Raw genomic sequence first — 18096 nt, 5'->3', positions numbered from 1 at the left:
GATTTGTTCAGACACGTTATGGTTTACCCACACATCAACCTAAAGAAACAGATTTTCATAACGGAGTGGAGTAAAAAAAAAGTCGCACAATATGGAAACTAAAGTACAGATACACTAAAAAATATTTCAGTATTAAATAAGTGTTTTTTGGACTGTTGGGCAAAACCGAAGCACCCTTTAGAAACCCACCAGTGGTGCTTCAGTTTTATCCAACAGTCCAAAACACACTTTGCTGGGTGGATTGGCTACACAAAACTGTCCATAGCTGTAAGTGTGTGAGTAAATTTGTATTTGTGTGATGGGCTGGTAAGCTGTCCAGAGTGTGTTTCTGCCTTCCACTCAGTAAATCCAAATAGACTCTGGAACCACTGTGGCCCTGAACAGGACAATGTGGTTACAGACAATTAATGAATGATCAGTGATTTATTAAATTTTAGGTTAATATCAATAATAATTCCCAAATTTCATATGTGGAGTCTAACCTAAGCACTTGCCATCCACCTATTAATATCGGAGACAATTTTTTAATCTCATTAAAGAGCACTGATTACCAAATTCCAGAGGAAGGGACAACTGTTAATCTTCTACATAAGAGTGAAAAAACACATCTTCAGATAATCTAACCCAGGGGCAAAATGGAAAGAGAAAACAATGGCCCTCAAATTTACCTTGGGGGATGCCATAACTTAGATGTGGGGAAATGTTTCATTATACTTTATGTAAAGCAGAGAAAATAATCCAGCAGGAATTGCACAAATCACTACCCTACCCAGCCATTAACAGATCATTTGTCAGTGTGTTTTTCATACTCTGTAATAATCTAAAACACAAGCAAAAGAGTTCATAAAATGTTATTTTTTTCCATTAAAGAAAAAAAAGTAACATGATAGTAGACATTTCACAGAGTCATAGATTCTATACTATAGCTTAAAAGATGGGGCAATAATTACACTGGCTTTTTAGGATCCTTGTTATGATTCTTGAGTACTGCATATACTGTATATGTAGCATACTGAAAACTGCATGTCCTAATTATCGGACACAATCCATTGTCTCCAGGTTCTCTATATATTTTAGTATTGATATTCTGCATAATAAATACAATTTTTTTTAACAATGTATATAGTCTAGGTTATACCGTACTTTAAGACAATGAAATTCTGATATTGTAGCTTTCAAAAAACAAAAAATAAAAAAACAACAAAAAACATGCATCTCCAAAATAATAATTAAAGAAGGAAAAAACCTTTTTAACTTCCAAAGGAATTCAAAATAAAAAGATTTTATTCCAAGCAATTTTGGAGCAATTTTGGTGTGTTAAGCGACATTATTTTGGGAAAAAATAAATCCAAATAAGCTTTTGCTTTCTAAATAAGCAGAAAATATAACGACCTTTCATATCATCACTGTCCAGTGAAAAACCTGTATCTCCATGTTTGTCATTATTTTGTTTACTCTGTCATGGGAACAGAGCAGCTCTCATTCACATTAAGTGAAAATGTCATGAGGAATGGACCAATAGAAAAGCTCAAAAATTGCTTGGATAATATATTTTTTACATTGACTTCCATTGTAAGTTTTTTTCTTTTCCTATCAAGTTGCTATTTTGGAGGTACATGTTTTTCATTAGAGAGCAATGACATTTTCAAGACTTTTTAATCACTGTGTGTTTACAAAAATAAATACTGACAACAGTGTTGATATTAAATGTTTTTCCTTTTATGAAAAGGAGAATAAACAGTAATTTTAAAATTGGAATGAGAAATTGAGTGTACTCAATTAATACACTTAATACTTAATACACTTACATAATACACATAATTAATGTAAAATGTTCACCATGTCATCCAATTTGTATTTCCATTTTCTATTCTGTGTAGGCATGTTTTGTGAGGCTACAAAAATGTTTACAACCTAGGAATTTAAGAATGTAACACTTTTTTGACATTACTCTGCAACAACAGAAGTTTGTCATCAGGTCAGACGTTCTGCAATGACTGACTGCATTATAGGTACAATGACGTCTGTACTGGATATAACATTGCTGCCAGGACTTAAAGAACACCTTTTATCCAAATTGCTGCCATTAGTGCCAGACTGTTCCCCTGCAGTACACATCTCATCAAGACCTGCACCCCTGTCCTCTGGCTCAGAAGTGGCAAATGTATGTATAGGGGACTGTGTAATTGTTTCATGAAGGTGCAAGGAAGAGTTTATCACATCTTGGGCAGTCTCTCGCTTATCAATGAAATGTGAAATGAACAAAGTTTCAATCTGAACAAGGAAGGTTTCAGATTCTATTTCAGGTTTGTCTTCAAGAATCTTCCTTAATGACACAAGCAACTGCAAAACAGATAAAGGATCACAGTTACCTAAACTAACAACAACTATTGCATTACATAAGCAAATCAATGTTGTACTTTTATACCTTTTCAAGACATGTGAGAGAGGAATCTCGACGAAACAGCCGGTCCATAGGTACACATCTGAAAGAGATTGAATAAAATAGATAACCATTATTTCTTCATGCTAAATGTTAAGTTGCATATAAATGTGAGGTTGTTTCTATGATACCTTTGTTACTTGGTTTATTTTATTTTTCCAAGGCACTGAAATGTTGTTGCTTTGGTATTTTAGATGTACTATGGTGTTTATATGGGACTGGTATGGTATTGCAAGTGATTTTTGTGTGGTCACCAAAGTAGTTGTTAAAGGTTTGCTAGATGATGTCAGTTATGCTGTCCCAACAAGGGCTAGTTGAATCCTATGATACCAAGGACACAAATGTCCATTAGTAATAATCACCTAGCAATGGTCAAATCCTGATCCATGCCTCATGTGCCTTATGGTTTTTTTGTTTTTTTTTTACTGCTCTGCCTAAACCACCATCCTTCAGGTTGCATGGTAGAAAAGCATCAAGACTCTTCTTTCTTCCAGATGGTGGAATGAACTTCCAGAGTTTCACGTTGACAGGGATCAACGCTTATTGTTGTTTAGTATTTTTCTCTCTTTGGGTATCAGCACTGTTTCATTCTTAATCACTATTTTATTTGAAAGGTATTTGGACTTGAACATTTGATTAGTTTAGAATGCCTTCTCTGAGAATATGAAAAATCATTTTTTAAGATGCTCTGGATGAGTGTGCCTGCTAGATGACATAAATGCAAACTCTGGCTCATGTACCACTTTGTTGAAACTGTATATTAATGGATGCGGTGTATGACAAACCAATGAGTAAAATTAATTTTGAAAACTGCACAAACCCATGAGACTCTCTGTATTTGAACACCACCCATTCTGCTCTTCTCATCACCTCCATCCAATCAGGAAGTTCTGCAGACACCTGGTACTCAAACTTATACGGATCCCCTAAAATACACACACATCAGACACAAACCCTAAAATTTCACAAAAAGAACCCATCTCTAACTAAGTTACATATTTATTTGATATGTTAATAGATTCTAAAACACTTTTGGTACTATGGTTCATAATATACAGGTGCTGGTCATAAAGCTAGAATATCATGAAAAAGTTTATTTCAATAATTCCATTCAAAAAGTGAATCTTGTATATTATACTCATTCATTACCCACAGACTGAAATATTTCAAGTGTTTATTTCTTTTAATTTGATGATTATAACTGACAACTAATGAAAACCCCAAATTCAATATCTCTGAAAATTAGAATGTTACTTAAGACCAATACAAAAAACAGGATTTTTAGAAATGCTGGCCAACTGAAAAGTATGAACATGTACAGCACTCAATACTTAGTTGGGGCTCCTTTTGTTTTGGCTCCAAAAGGAGCCCCAACTAAGTATTGAGTGCTGTACATGTTCATACTTTTCAGCTGGCCAGCATTTCTAAAAATCCTGTTGCTGAATTACTGCAGCAATGCTGTATGAGTCGATCAGTCTGTGGCACTACTCAGGTGTTATGAGAGCCTCATGTGTAATGAATGAGTATAATACACAAGTTTCACATTTTGAATGTAATTACTGAAATAAATAAACTTTTTCATGATATTATAATTTTATGACCAGCACCTGTATGTTTTTTTTGTTGTGGTTGAAAGGATTTATGAGTACATTTTTATATACGGAACAACGATGTTTGAACATTCAAATTTATTCTCATTTGAAAAGATGCTTAGTACACACTGTGAGTGCCGGTGGGCCCCATCTCTTCCTCCACAAGTAGACAGGTAGTCTGGGACACAGGAGAAGGGTTAGTGGGGTTATATGGACTGACAATCATCCCTATAAATGGAGCTCCTCCTCGAGAGAAATAACTCTGCAGGAGACATAAAAAATTTGTTAGAGTGACAGACAGAGAAACATATAGTAGTTTTCTTTTGTTGATTTTTCAAAACCAAAGTGAGTTAAATCAGGTGAATTGAGACAGCTACACTACATTGCCAAAAGTATTCACTCACCCAACCAAATCACATCTGTGAAAGGATGATTCGCTCTCAGGAGCTCAGTGAATTCTATTGTGGTACAGTGACAGGATGCCAACTGTGCAACAAGTCAAGTTGTGAAATTTCTGTCAGTGGTATTATAACATATTGGAAGTGACAGGGAAAGACAACAACTCAGCCATGAAGTGGTAGGCCACATAAAATGACAGAGAGGGGTCACTGGATACTGAGGCGCATAGTGAGCAGAGGTCGCCAACTTTCTGCTGAGTCAATTGCTACAGACCTCCAAACTTCATGTGGCCTTCAGATTAGCTCAATAACAGTGCGTAGAGAGCTTCAAAGAATGTGTTTCCATGGCCAAGCAGCTGCATCCAAGCCTTACATCAGCAAGCGCAATGCAAAGCATCATTATGTTATGACATAAAGCATGCTGCCACTGGACTACACTCTCAGGGGGAAGGGGAGAAAAAAAGTAGAGGTATATATTGGTCACTGAAAGGTACACACAGTGTAAATATACCTTTAAAAAGGTATTAACAGTGGTGTAAAGTCAGTTTTGTTTCCTAAATGCACTTTACATTCCTTTATACATAAATCCTGGAGAATAAATGGGGCATATCAACAAAATTTTTAATTCTACAGTTTAATTCTACCCTAAAGGTTCTTAATACGTACCCTTCAAGGTACCACCAAAGGTAGAGTTTTTGTAAAAATGAAGAGCAGTGTTCCCTGGAGTGACGAATCACGCTTCTCTGTCTGGCAATCTAATGGACAAGTCTGGGTTTGGCAGTTATCAGGATAACAGTAATTGACTGACTGCATTGTGCCAAGTGTAAAGCTTGGTGAAGGTTGGAATTATGGTGTGGTGTTGTTTTTTTTTAGATTTGTGTTTGGCCCCTTAGTTCAGTGAAAGGAACTTTTAATGCTTCAGAATATCAAAAGATTTTGGACATTTTCAGTTTGGGGACAGCCCTTTTTTGTTCCAAAATGACTGCGTACCAGCGCACAAAGCAAGGTCATAAAGACATGGATGAGCAAGTTTGGTGTGGATGAAATTGACCGGCCTTAATCTGACAGAACACATCTGGGATGAATTAAAGCAGAAACTGTGAGACAGGCCTTCTCTTCCAATATCAGTGTCTGACCTCACAAATTGCGCGTCTGGAAGAACGGTCAAAAATGAATTTTCATACTCCTAAACCTTGTGGAAAGCCTTCCCAGAACAGATGAAGCTGTTATAACTGCAAAGGGTGGGCCATCATTATATTAAAACATATAGATTAAAAATAGGATGTCACTCATTCATATAAGTTCATATGCATGCAAAGGCAGACGAGCAAAAACTTTTGGCAACGTAATGCTTGTGCAGAAATTAGGTTCAGAAAGGTTATCGACAGACTGTGTTGTTTACTTTCGTTTTTTCAAGAGCCAGGAGCATGCATTTCCTTTCATCTTGTACTCAGCAATGTTTAAGAACAGTACAGAATTTCCTGTATAAACTCCTCCTACAACGCTGTATTTATCATCAGTATTTTTGAATTGGTCTAAGTAAATCCCAAACATTTCTTACCTGGTATTTGGCCTGGGTGTCAATATCTCTGATGGAAGGGTTGGGTTCAAAGGCAGGATGAGAATGATACCAGCCAACTACACTGTGACCTTTGCTCTCCAGCTGCTCAGAGGCCTGTGTCTGGGAGACAGGGTCCATTTCACACTGCATTCCAGTGCTAAGGCTGTTACAAGGCTCTGCTGCACAGATCTACAAACACACACATCTTCAGCGTACTCGGACATATCAAATTAAGATTAAAATAATGACTTAGTAATATTACTGGTGACTAAAAGGTTTTTGCATTATTGATTTTTCCTTGCGATTAGAGTTTATCAGAACATAAAAAACATATCAGAAAACACCAAACCCCAAGGAGTGGCACTGCTGTGTCTTACTGTGTTTTACCTGATACATGTGCATTTCTTTAATTTTATTTCATTATTATCATGAAAGAGAGATTTTTGAAAATGGTGTTGTATGGATGGATTTCCTTTTTTTATGTTTTCAGTTATATTCAGACACTTATGAATAAATCCTGAGTGAAGGTCCCAGCCCCTTGATCCATCCAGTCTAATTAAATGCCAATAACAACCCAAGGTATAATGCCCCAACACATTCTCTGAACATAATATATAATCAGTCTCAAAGTCACTGAATACTGTGGCAATGTAAGATGGTGTGGTGATGATTAAGTTGTCATATCACATAACCCAGACTGATTCATATTTCTGGAGTGACTTCATTTAAATTTGTCAATATCTTCTGTTAAAATTAAAAGCCTGAGTAACAGCTCTTATCTGCAGCATCAGTATCTCTTATCATATTCATTAAACCTCTCACCCTCAGCACTTTATTTTCATCATCATAAGATCCACCCAGCAGTCCAATCACCTCTCCCATAGAGACATGAGCATGCTGGCAGAAAAGAAATAAATTAATTTCAGAAATGTTAATGTACTAGTACATTCCAGTATAGAGAACATAGTGTGTTAAATAATTTATGAGCTTTAAACACCAGAAGGTAATCTGTTTTACTGAAAAAGAATACACTGTAGTTAGTACTGTAAAAGACTTAAAGGGACATTAAATATAATGCACAAAATTGTGGCTACAGTGGGTCACACCTACAAAATATCTGTTGCAAACATACCACATCCATGACAACCAGGGCTTCAACACACACTATCACTCTGAACGGTTCCTGAAAATAAAGGACATTATAATACTATTGGTCAGAGACTCTATCAAAATATTTCTGACAAAATGTGTGCACAAAACACTTACTTGTTTCTCCTCTCCAAAGACCTTGCATGGAATAAGCTGGAATGGATCAAAAGAGCTGCAACACAAAACATGGAGAGGACCAAGTTAATTTAGATGCTTCTCATAAAGAACTATGTTTCCCAAACATTAATCTTTAATGAAATACATTAACTAGTTCACACAGAAAAAGACACATGCTCACCCTCGTTTAGGTAGTTTGCAAGGCCTTGGTTGCTTCTTCCTCATTTCCTCCCTCCTAAGAGCAAGTTCCTCTGCACTTAAGTGCTAATCGAAAAGGGTAGAATAGACAAAAAATAAATCTTATTAGTTTCATTATATTCAATGAACAATCCATAGTAGTTACTAAGCATTGTATACAATTCATAACCTGAGTAAATGCCTAGGGTTCAGGTTAATGTGATAAACAAAAGTATTCTCAAAATCTCAACCGCAGTATTTAAAATTAATTAATCTTTTAACTACAAAGTGATACTATGATGTGAAAACCCTAGATTATGCTACAAAATATTTGACATATTTCAGGAATTTTATAAACTAATAAAATCAAAAGTAACTACCTCATATGTCTGACCCTCCAGATCTCTTGCATCACACCAGTTTCCCCACATGTCTCGCACACGTCTTTTTCTTGTGCGCTGAATTATAGAAAGACAGACCCAAACAGTTACTCCAGAGCTAGCTGTCAGAGGCAATACTATCTTAACCTTAAGAAAATAAAAAGTCTTTGGTTAGTGTTTAATATACGATACTATATCTTCTAATTCTTGTTATAATTATTCAGAGAGGGGTGAAATGATAAAAATAGAAGTTTGCTACTGAACATTTGTAGAAGCCTCTAGTTTACTGGGAGAATATTGTGTGGTCAGAGATCATCATCTTTGGAGAATAAATGGATGCGCATTTGACCCAAAAATATTATGCTACATTGAAATTAAGTGGTAGAGGCCTCATGGAGTAGGCCAATTCACTAATCCAATTTTTTATAGGCAAGGTAAATTAAGCCATGTACTGGATGATCCTTAAGAAGAATCTGTTGCCATTCAACAGGAAACAGATGAGATGGACTTTCCAACATGACAACAATCCAAAACATTCTGTAAAGGAGACTCTCAGCTGGTGCCACAAGAACAAAATAAAGCTGTTAAAATCATCCAGTCAGTCACCAGAATTTGTGAAAGGAAAATATGACTGAGATTAACCAGAGGCACTCGCCTTCTATGTAGAGCAAGGTGGCCAACTTCTGGCTCTTATCCTGTACAAGTGTAGCTCTTCCTTTCATAATACAACATATAGCTGTTATAAGCTAGTTAAAGGTATAAAGTTATTTAGTGATGGTAGGGACATGTCTCTACCAATATGCAGCGACCACTGAATTGTCCCTAGCAAAAATACAGTATGGTCCATAAATGTCTAGTCAATGTATTTGGTAAACAAACCGTTAAGATCTCGTTCTCTAAAGAAGTCTCACCTCCCAGGCCCACACACTAAGAAGCCAAAGCACTGTAAACACATGGCTGAGGGAAAGACACCATACACATTTTGTCTCATTGTGACATGTGTGTGAGTTTGTTTATGTGCATATGCACTCAGGCAGAAAGGCATCCAGAAATAAAGAATGTAGAGAATTATGGTAAAAATATACAAAAGGTATAAAAATTCCATGGATTGTACATAATACAAGGAAGAGGTCACAAACCCACTTGAAAACTGGGGGAAATTTCTATTATAAAGTTTCTTTTTATAAGATGCATCTTGCTTCTTACATTTAATTGAATAAATCTCACTTAGTATGTTCAATAATAAACAAATAAAGTTTACAGTTTTCAAATTAAGACACAATATTTGTTAAATAAATAAATAATTAAAACTAATGGTGCCCATGCCTTCTTGTTCAGTGATTTTGCCTAAGCCTCAACAGAAATGTTGAACAGTAAATACCGAAGTAACAGCCACAAGCTTCTCTCACCATAGACTGCAATCTCTGAGCCAGCTGATAGGCCTCCAGGCTGTCTCTGCTCTCCTTCAGACGAGAGCGATCCACTGGCCGTGGACGATTGTAGATGGCTTGATCTATGGGTTGGAATGAGGGATGGGTGTAATAAAGGACAGTACAGACTGTTGTGTTGAATAACTTGCCACACCTGATTTTTTTCAGGGAGACCAACTAAATGAAATTCAGAGACAGATGGTTAGAGCTTTACCACAGTTGAAGTTGATGGCTCCTATGAGTTCCAGGTAAGTGTGAATTCGACCAATGCAGTTCACGTCCCCACAGTTCTTTAACCCGGGACGCACTGACGTCTTATTCAAGTACTTGGGTTTACATTTTTCCCTAAAACACCCCCCACCCAAATACACACATTTAGTACCTGATATGAACGTCTTTTTAATAAAATTGTTTCATTACATTTCTAATATATGGTATTATTTATTTATTAGACTCTCCTCTAAAAACTCACCATTGGTCCAGTATATAGTTGCGGATTTTCAGATATCTCTCAGGTGTTTTTGAAGGACGGCCTTCAAAAAACTCAGGGATGGCTTGCTTTTCCTCTTCCGTGATAGTGCCTGTGTCCAGTGTCACTTCCTGTTCAGGGGCCTTTAACTCCTCCTCTTCCTCCTGGTCATCTTCTGCCTCCTCCACTGAACCACTTTCCACCTTATCTACAGCGAAGAATACCCATACCATCAGCATGTCAAATCAAAAAGTTTCTCAATAATTATTTGTGTAACTACTGCCCCATGGAATTATACAGAGCCTACAAACATGCAACATGCCAGTGTTTGATGCCATGATTACTATGATTGAGAACAGACAGTTGACACTATAATTTTTAAAAACATGGAAAATAAGATAAAGTGAGAAAAAAGTCTGCACACATTCTTACTTTTTAAACAGTATATTGCTGTAACCCAGTTTTTAGCTTATGATGGTAAATTATTAAAGTGTTGTGTATACAAGACACGTAAAGCTCTTTTACTTAAGATATGTATGCTACAAATTTTATGTTTATGTAATAGGTTACATTCAGCAAAGAAACAGTAGTTGATCCCTTTAGAGTAGTGGTTCTCACACTTTTAAGACCAAGTATCACCCATTATAAAATCAAAACCTCCAAATACCACCTTATAATAGAATGAGGCATGAGGCAAAGTCTTGCTTGAATTTTTGCGTGTGTTGCATGTTGCCTTTTGACTTGAAATTTACTTGCTTTAAAGAAAAATATTCTAAAATAATTACTAAAAATTGTAGACGGAATAAACACAATTAAATTGAATTGTTAAACACTATTATACATTTATGGGAAATTATGGGCCTTTTGAAAGATACAAAAGCAAGAAGAGTGGTCAATTTATGAGTTATGTGCTATAGGTGGAAACTGTGGTGCTTAGAGCAGGTGCTGACAGCGATTGTCTGTGCCTGTGTCAGTAGGTCAAGGAGGCACTGCTATTCTACTGTAAAACAGTGTTTTAGGACTCTAATGATTGGCCACATTGTTTCCCTTCAGCTGAGCGTTTTCTTATATTTTGTCTTTACATGTACAGAATTCTTTTGTCATTTTTTGCCTCTGGGCTCTTAGTTCTTCTGGGGTCCGGAGTATTTCTCTGACTTGTTCTTAGCTCGTATTTCACATTTCTGCCTTTCTCTTTTTGTAATAAAGTCCACATTCAGTCCATTTCTAGGCTTTGCTTACATCCAGTAAGTAGCTAAAACTGAGCTTTACATGGAATTAGAAAAAAGAATATTGAGGGAATCACGTGTCCTCCCTGGAAAAATGTGGGAGAACACTATCATTCCCCACATTCCCTTACAGGTGTAAGGAACTACAGCCCAGTGTACATTTTTTGAGGTCATCTGGCATGCCACTTCTTGCTGCTTCATCTACCACCATTGATAAGTGTACCACAGTTTGAGAACCACTGCTGAAGAGGATATCCACTTATTTTCACATACAAAAAGTGATCATTTGATCAGGGACACTGAAATTATTACATACAGCTATAGACTTATTATTAAGTAACATATAAAAATGCATCTTGCTACCATATTTTGACTTTGAATGTAATTGCAGTGATCTGCATGTACCTTGAGCACTTTCATCTCCAGGTAGGGTGTATGCATCTCTGCTAGAGTCAAAGTGACAGGCCTCACTCTGCATGACAGATTCTGGCTCAGACCCTGACTGAGAATTTTCACTGTTCACTTCAGAGCTTGTAACTGCAGGTCCAACAGACGTTTCCGCTGGAGTCGAGAAGTGGTTGTTCAATTTGCCTGTAGAGTCCACTACTGGAGCAGTCTCTCTTTGGTCATTCGGTTGCTCAGACTCTTGAGGTTCCTCTTTGAGATCTAACTGGCCCTCTGGCTGGGATACATTGTCACTGAGTTCATCTGTGATGTCAACATCTTCATCATCAGAAAGCTGTTCAATCCGTACAGCGGTGGACAGTACCGATATCTGTGGCTGGGCAGAGACATGGCTAGATCCAGGCGCTGGGGTTTGAAAAAGTGAATTCTGTTGTTTGACAGAGGACTCTTCAGTAGGACCATCACCTTTAGCCTTGAAGTTAAAAGGAAACACTAATAAAATCAGCTCATTAGATGCAAAATGCTTTTTGTGTAATGAAGATATGGGTTCCTGTTTGCAATGCCATACCTTGTTTTTCATATACTGCCTAGCATAGCTCTTAACCTGAAGAACAGTCCGAGTGCCAATGAGCTTTGCAATCTTTGTCCACCTCCGTCCATATTGAGCCTAGAAATCACACTATAAAATTCATAAACGGTACCTGTATACTAAAATATTAGAATTATAAGTACAGGTACAAGCTTGTACAAAACAATATGTTTGTTCCTTAACTTCAGTCTAAGATATCAAGCCAAAAATAATGTAAAATTATGGTAGATCCACACATACTAGTCCTTTCTCAAAAAGATCCTTCTCCTCTTGTGCCCATCGAGCTGTAGATACAGAGCTCTTTAATGGTGACCTGTTCAAAGAGACAAAATTCTCATCATTATTCTAGATACATATTTAATGATATTTACTGCTGGTGTCAAACTGATAAGGTAGAAAGTCAAAGGTAGAAGGTGCTGTATTTCTTACTTTTTTACTTTTGGCTTTTCCTCAGTCCATGACACTTTAGGTAATTTCTTACCTGTAAAGTAATACCTGAACCTAGTTAAGGAAATATTGAACTGATTTCTGTAATGCAAATAAAGCAAAATATACTCTGAGAAATTCTGACAACATGATATAAAAAAGATACTGCTCTTCCAGAAGCATGCTCTCAATAACTTCTCTGTTCTCATCACTAATTGAGCTGTCAAGAGTCCAGGGCTACAGAGGAAAACAAAAAACATTACAACATTAAACCAACGTATAACCACACGATGTATTCAGTGAAAATAACCCCCACCCTCCAGCTTTGCACTCTATATAGTCACTGAAGGATCTAATATAATGTAACGTAACTACCTAATATATGATATATAGTCAGGCTGGGCAATTAATCTAAATAGACAATTCAGAACTTCTAATCGACATAATCTTGTCTATATATCGATTATTGTCATTCTGTTATGTCCCCATTGTGTGTGTTCGTGTACTGTCCCTTTAAAACCACGTTTCCAAGCTGTATTCAAGTGATTCTACACCTATCTGTCACATGGTAGCATCCTAAATGCTGAGGCAGAGAAAGTGACTTCAGCAGCTCGTACCAAAGAAAAACACAGTGTCTGTGGTTTGGATGTGTTGTATTTTGACTACAATTAAGATGACACTGAACAAAATGAAGTCAAATGTAAACACTGAGAAAAAACAGTTTTAGCGTCCAAAGCACAATCACACACCAAATATAAACAGTGCTCAAAAAACGAGAGAGAAACAAGCTACCAACAACATTAGAAAAAAAATACCCCAGCTTTAATACTGGAATATATTTACAGTACAAGCATCGACACTGAACTATCAGGGTCAAAATACAAAAACAAAATAACTGTTCATTAATCGTAATAGTGGTAAAATGTACTATTAATTGTGATACTGATTTGCACTCATATTGCCCAGCACTAATATATGGTAAACATTAGGTAAATGTATCTCCAAACAGTAACTTTATAGAAGAAAGACAAAACCTTCTTAACTTTCAATAGAAGTTAATGTGAAAAAATATTTTATTCCAAGTAAGGGTAGAATCAGTGACAAACGATGATTTGGGAGAAATAATGACAAACACTAAGGGTATATAAAAAAATAAATAAATAAATTTTTAAAATAAACAATGTATATGTACTTATTGTGTGCACACATGCTGTCCCCATGTTCAGAAGGTTGAGTAAACCTTATAATAACTGAGGCAGACAGCACTACACCAATGTTATTGTCCATAATGTTACCCTACCAAGATAGCAGTGTTGGTCTTCCATGCTGACTGTAAGTACTGATCTTGAAGTATCTTCCCTCCAGTAAGATCACTTAAAAAAAAAAAAAAAAAAACAGAAATGCAACATATAAACATAGGATTCTCAAAAACCTGCATAAGCTTATCTTTATAAACCTACAAATATTTGTAAAAATTACTCAAACATATGTTGTCTTTCATAAAATCTAATGATGTCAACACTATTTGCAAGTTGACATATCTCCTCTAAGAGATTTATTTTTTAGATACATTTTCAGATGACTCGACACATGACAACAAAAGACCTTCATCACAGTGATATAATGCTAATGAAATATAGTCTCTGTCTAGACTGTCATAGAAGAAATTTTTTTTACAATTTTGAACCCTTTCTACTGGTCAATTTGTCATGAAATTGTCATGGAATAAATAAATAAATAAATAATGCTACAAGGTTTCCTTAAATGGCAAACTGAAACTTACTTTCACTAACAGCTAAAGAGCTAAAAAATGTTTTAAAAAAACATTTTTAAAAATGGGGACATATTAAAATATGCTGTCCGGTCAACTTAAAGACCCCATGCCAATCATTGATTAAACCCATATAATCTCATATCTGTTCATTAAATTAATATTTGAGATTCATGCCTTAAAAATGGCTTAAATGTAACAACATTTATTTTGTATGTGCTGATCTACAGGTGCATCTCAATAAATTAGAACATCATCAAAAAGTTCATTTTTTTCAGTAATTCAAAAAGTGAAACTCATTACATAGATTCATTACAAACAGTGTTCTGTTTCAAGCATTTTTTTTAAATGTTGATGATTATGGCTTTCAGCCAATGAAAACCCAAGATTTATTATCTCAGATAGTCAGGATATAAGATTTTTAATACAGAAATGTTGGCCTCCTGAAAGGTATGTAATGTATTTGCACTCAGTGCTTTGTTGTGGCTCCCACTGCATAAATTAGTGCATCAACGCAGCGTGGAGTGGAAGCGATCAGCCTGGCACTGCTGAGGTGTTACAGAAGCCCAGGTTTCTTACATAGCACTCTTCAGCTCATCTGCATTGTTGGGTCTGTTGTCTTTCATCTTCCTTTTGACAATACCCCATAGATTCTCTATGGGGTTTAGAATAGGCAAGTTTACTGGCCAATCAAGGACATACTGTGGTTATTAAACCAGGTATTGGTACTTTGAGCAGTGTGAATAGGAGGCAAGTCCTGCTGGAAAATGAAACCCACATCTCCATAAAGCTTGTCAGCAGAAGTAAGCATGAAGTGCTCTAAAATTTCCTGGTAGACAGCTGCGCTGACTTTGGGACTTGATATAACACAGTGGACCAACACCAGCAGATGACACGGCTCCGCAAACCATCACTGATTGTGGAAACTTTACACTGGACCTCAAACAGCTTGGATTGTGTGCGTCTCCAGTCTTCCTCCAGACTCTGGGACCTTGATTCCCAAATGAAATGCAAATTTTACTTTCATCTGAAAACAAGACTTTGGACAACTGAGCAACAGTCCAGTCCTTTTTCTCCTTGTCACAGATGAGACTCTTCTGGCGTTGTCATGAGTGGCTTGACACAAGGAATGTGACAGTTGTAGCCCATGTCCTGGAAACATCTGTGTGTGGTGGCTCTTGAAGCACTGACTCCAGCATCAGTCCACTCCTTGTGAATCTCTCCCAAATTTTAAAGGCTGCAGTTATCCCTGTTGCTTGTGCACCTTCTTCTACCACACATTTTCCTTCCGCTCAACTTTCCATTAATATGCTTGGATACAGCAAGAGGGTGTCAATGACTGCCTTCTGGACATCTGTCAAGTCAGCAGTCTTCACCAGACTAAGGGGACAATTTTAAAGGCCTAGGAAACCTTTGCATGTGTTTTGTGTTGATTATTCAAATTCTCTGAGATAATTACTTTTGGGTTTTCATTGGCTGTAAGCCATAATCATCAACATTAATAGAAATAAACGCTGGAAAGAGATCACTGTTTGTAATGAATCTATATAAAATATTGTCCCACTTTTTTAAATGAATTAGTGAAATAATTTTGAACTTTTTGATGATATTCAAATCTGAGATGTAGCTGAATATATATGAAATTTAGTCTCCATCTCCACTAACCCCTACTATACCCTATTTTTCTGACCAGTGCTGCAATACTGCTATTAAATTACAAATATTTGATATACATTAATGACCAGGCATGTTTTTATAACCAAGATCTGGTTTTTGAACACTGAATGTAGAGTCTCAGACTGACATTCCGTTCTAGTTGATGTCATGTACACGACACAATATCTGGCGGCCCTTGTTTGATCAATAAATAAATAAATAAATAAATAAATAACATTTTAAAAGCACTGTTTGGCTCTTGCAATTCGTAAATCACACCATTTCAATCTGCATTATCCGCATAAAAGGGACTATTTGAGCTCTAACCGCTCGCCTAGTGCTGGAGCTACCTGGATGTATCAATGAGACACGGCGCCGGGGTTTCTGGCTTAGTGCCGTAACCGTTCACCAGACAGCAAAGAAACAAGGGTTACAAACTGAGTGGCGTTAAAATATTATCAGTCTAACCCTGCCTTACTGCCAAAGGTGTGTGTATATGAGATTCCACTGGTGAATAAGTCTCTAATGTGTTTGTAGCTAACTCCGCTAACGATAACGTCAATAACCTGACTCAAATTAGTGTCGCAGCACATTTCACAAACTCACTATCAAACCAGAACCCAATTACACATCTCATTCTGAGTATAAGATGTATCATAAAAGGTTTCAAGCTTTTTTTTACCTATCCTCAGCATCACATTCGTCCCCCTCGATGTCAACAACATCTATCTCCTCCGCCATGACGGTGGTCAAAACAAACAGGACGAGAGCAGCCTCCAGTTTAACATGACGACCCCTCTTGGCTGGGAGTGTAACCTACAAGCCTGTAGTGAAGGTTTTACTGTGGTGCTGTAACGAAATACAATCATATCCATTTTAAAAGAAGCAATCTGTGATATTGACACCAAGCGTTTAAAATCGGAACTATAATACCGTTTCAAAAGAGTGGAGAGAGTTCTCTGCTGTTTCTCAATTTAAACAAATTGCAATAAATAAAATAAACAATTAAATCAGCAACTACAAAAAGACAAATTAAAACAAAAATAAATACATATTTTTCACACATACTAATCCTGCCCTTCTGTGTCCTCTATGAATTGCTCCAGCGATTAAAAATTCATGCTGATATCAAAATAAAATCCCAGAACAGAATAATCTAGTGTAATAGCATCACACTGCTACATACGCAATAAAGAGTGAACATGTGGGCACCATTTCCCTGCATTTACAACTCCACCTGAAACATTTAGACTAGACAAGGCTTAAGTTACTTGTCGATTTTCCCTTCCACCATAAATGTCATAGGAGGAGGCAGATCTTATCCACACTTTTCTTAGTCAAACATTTTGTGCCACCTCATTTGTGTCCGTTTACGAGTCCTAATGTCGTTAATCGCCATGGTCTTGTATTCTCTGTTCCTGAGGGACAGAGCTGAGGGACCGGAGAAAGTGTGCCAGTTATCGTGGTATCACACTTCTCAGTCTCCCTGAGAAAGTCTATGCCAAGGTGCTGGAAAGCAAAATCCATCCGATAGTCAAACCTAGGATTTTGGAAGGACAATGCGGATTTCCTCCTGGCCGTAGAACTATGGACCAACTCTTTACTTTTTCACAGATGATTGTGGTAGTGGGGGAATTTGGTACTCGACTCTACACATGCTTTGTGGATTTGGAGAAGGCAGTGTTCCCCCAAGAGATTCTGTGGGAGGTGATTTGTAAGTATGGGGTGCTAGGGTCACTCCAGCGAGCCGCGTGGTCCTTGTACTCTCAGAGTTTGAGTTGTGTTTGTATCCTTGGCAGTAAGTCAAGCTTGTTCAGTGTGGGCATTTGACTCTATCAGGACTATGACTTGTCTCCACTCCTGCTCCTGATTTTCATGGACAGGGTAGCAAGGCGTAGCCAGGGACAGGAAGGCTTCTGTCAAGGGGCTCGGGAGGTGGCATCTCTGCTGTTTGTGGACAATACTGTTCCTCTGGTTTCTTCGCACAGAGGCCTCTAGCGTTCAATTGAGCAGTCTGCAGCCAAGCGTGAATCGGTCAGTATGCAGATCAGCACCTTCAAGTCTGAGGCCATGGTTATCTCTTGGAAACAGATATCATGCTCCCTTCAGGGGGTGAGAGCCTACCCCAAGTATCTGGGGTTCTTGTTCACGAGTGATGGGAAAAGGGATAGTGAGATTGACCGCAAGTGAGTAATGCGATCACTGTACCGGACCGTTGTGGTGAAGAGAGAGCTGAGCCATAAAGCAAAGCTATCAATTTACTGGTCGGTCTACGTACCCCCTCTAACCTATGGTCATGGGGTCTGG

At 37.2% G+C, this 18096-nt stretch overlaps 1 protein-coding gene across 1 annotated transcript; it reads right to left on the bottom strand.

Annotated features, from left to right (window-relative positions):
• Positions 1–1307: 1307 nt before the first annotated feature.
• Positions 1308–16612, bottom strand: mysm1 (Myb-like, SWIRM and MPN domains 1). The gene is made up of 20 exons (XM_066676799.1): positions 16472–16612; positions 13663–13735; positions 12529–12599; positions 12366–12431; positions 12177–12249; positions 11916–12014; positions 11348–11819; positions 9720–9924; positions 9462–9592; positions 9227–9330; positions 7818–7895; positions 7442–7524; positions 7261–7315; positions 7127–7177; positions 6817–6891; positions 5995–6183; positions 4165–4297; positions 3264–3369; positions 2429–2486; positions 1308–2343 (listed from the first exon to the last, which is right to left on the bottom strand). Exons 1-20 carry the CDS (start codon positions 16528–16530, stop codon positions 1975–1977), a joined length of 2550 nt encoding a protein of 849 aa, XP_066532896.1. The 5' UTR covers positions 16531–16612; the 3' UTR covers positions 1308–1974.
• Between the last annotated feature and the right edge of the window lie 1484 nt (positions 16613–18096).

This window comes from Hoplias malabaricus, chromosome 7 (genome assembly GCF_029633855.1).
Source record: "Hoplias malabaricus isolate fHopMal1 chromosome 7, fHopMal1.hap1, whole genome shotgun sequence".
Lineage (NCBI taxonomy): Eukaryota > Metazoa > Chordata > Actinopteri > Characiformes > Erythrinidae > Hoplias > Hoplias malabaricus.
This window is presented reverse-complemented; position numbering and strand designations above follow the sequence as displayed.

What these genes read in the sequence shown, in the direction of transcription:
- mysm1 (XM_066676799.1), bottom strand. Translation starts at nt 16,530, where the DNA reads ATGGCGGAGGAGATAGATGTTGTTGACATCGAGGGGGACGAATGTGAT. An exon ending in GGCAGTATATGAAAAACAAG is followed by an intron (nt 11,820 to 11,915) that starts GTATGGCATTGC and finishes TTTAACTTCAAG; the next exon opens with GCTAAAGGTGATGGTCCTAC. An exon ending in CTCAGAGATTGCAGTCTATG is followed by an intron (nt 7,896 to 9,226) that starts GTGAGAGAAGCT and finishes TCTATAATTCAG; the next exon opens with CGCACAAGAAAAAGACGTGT.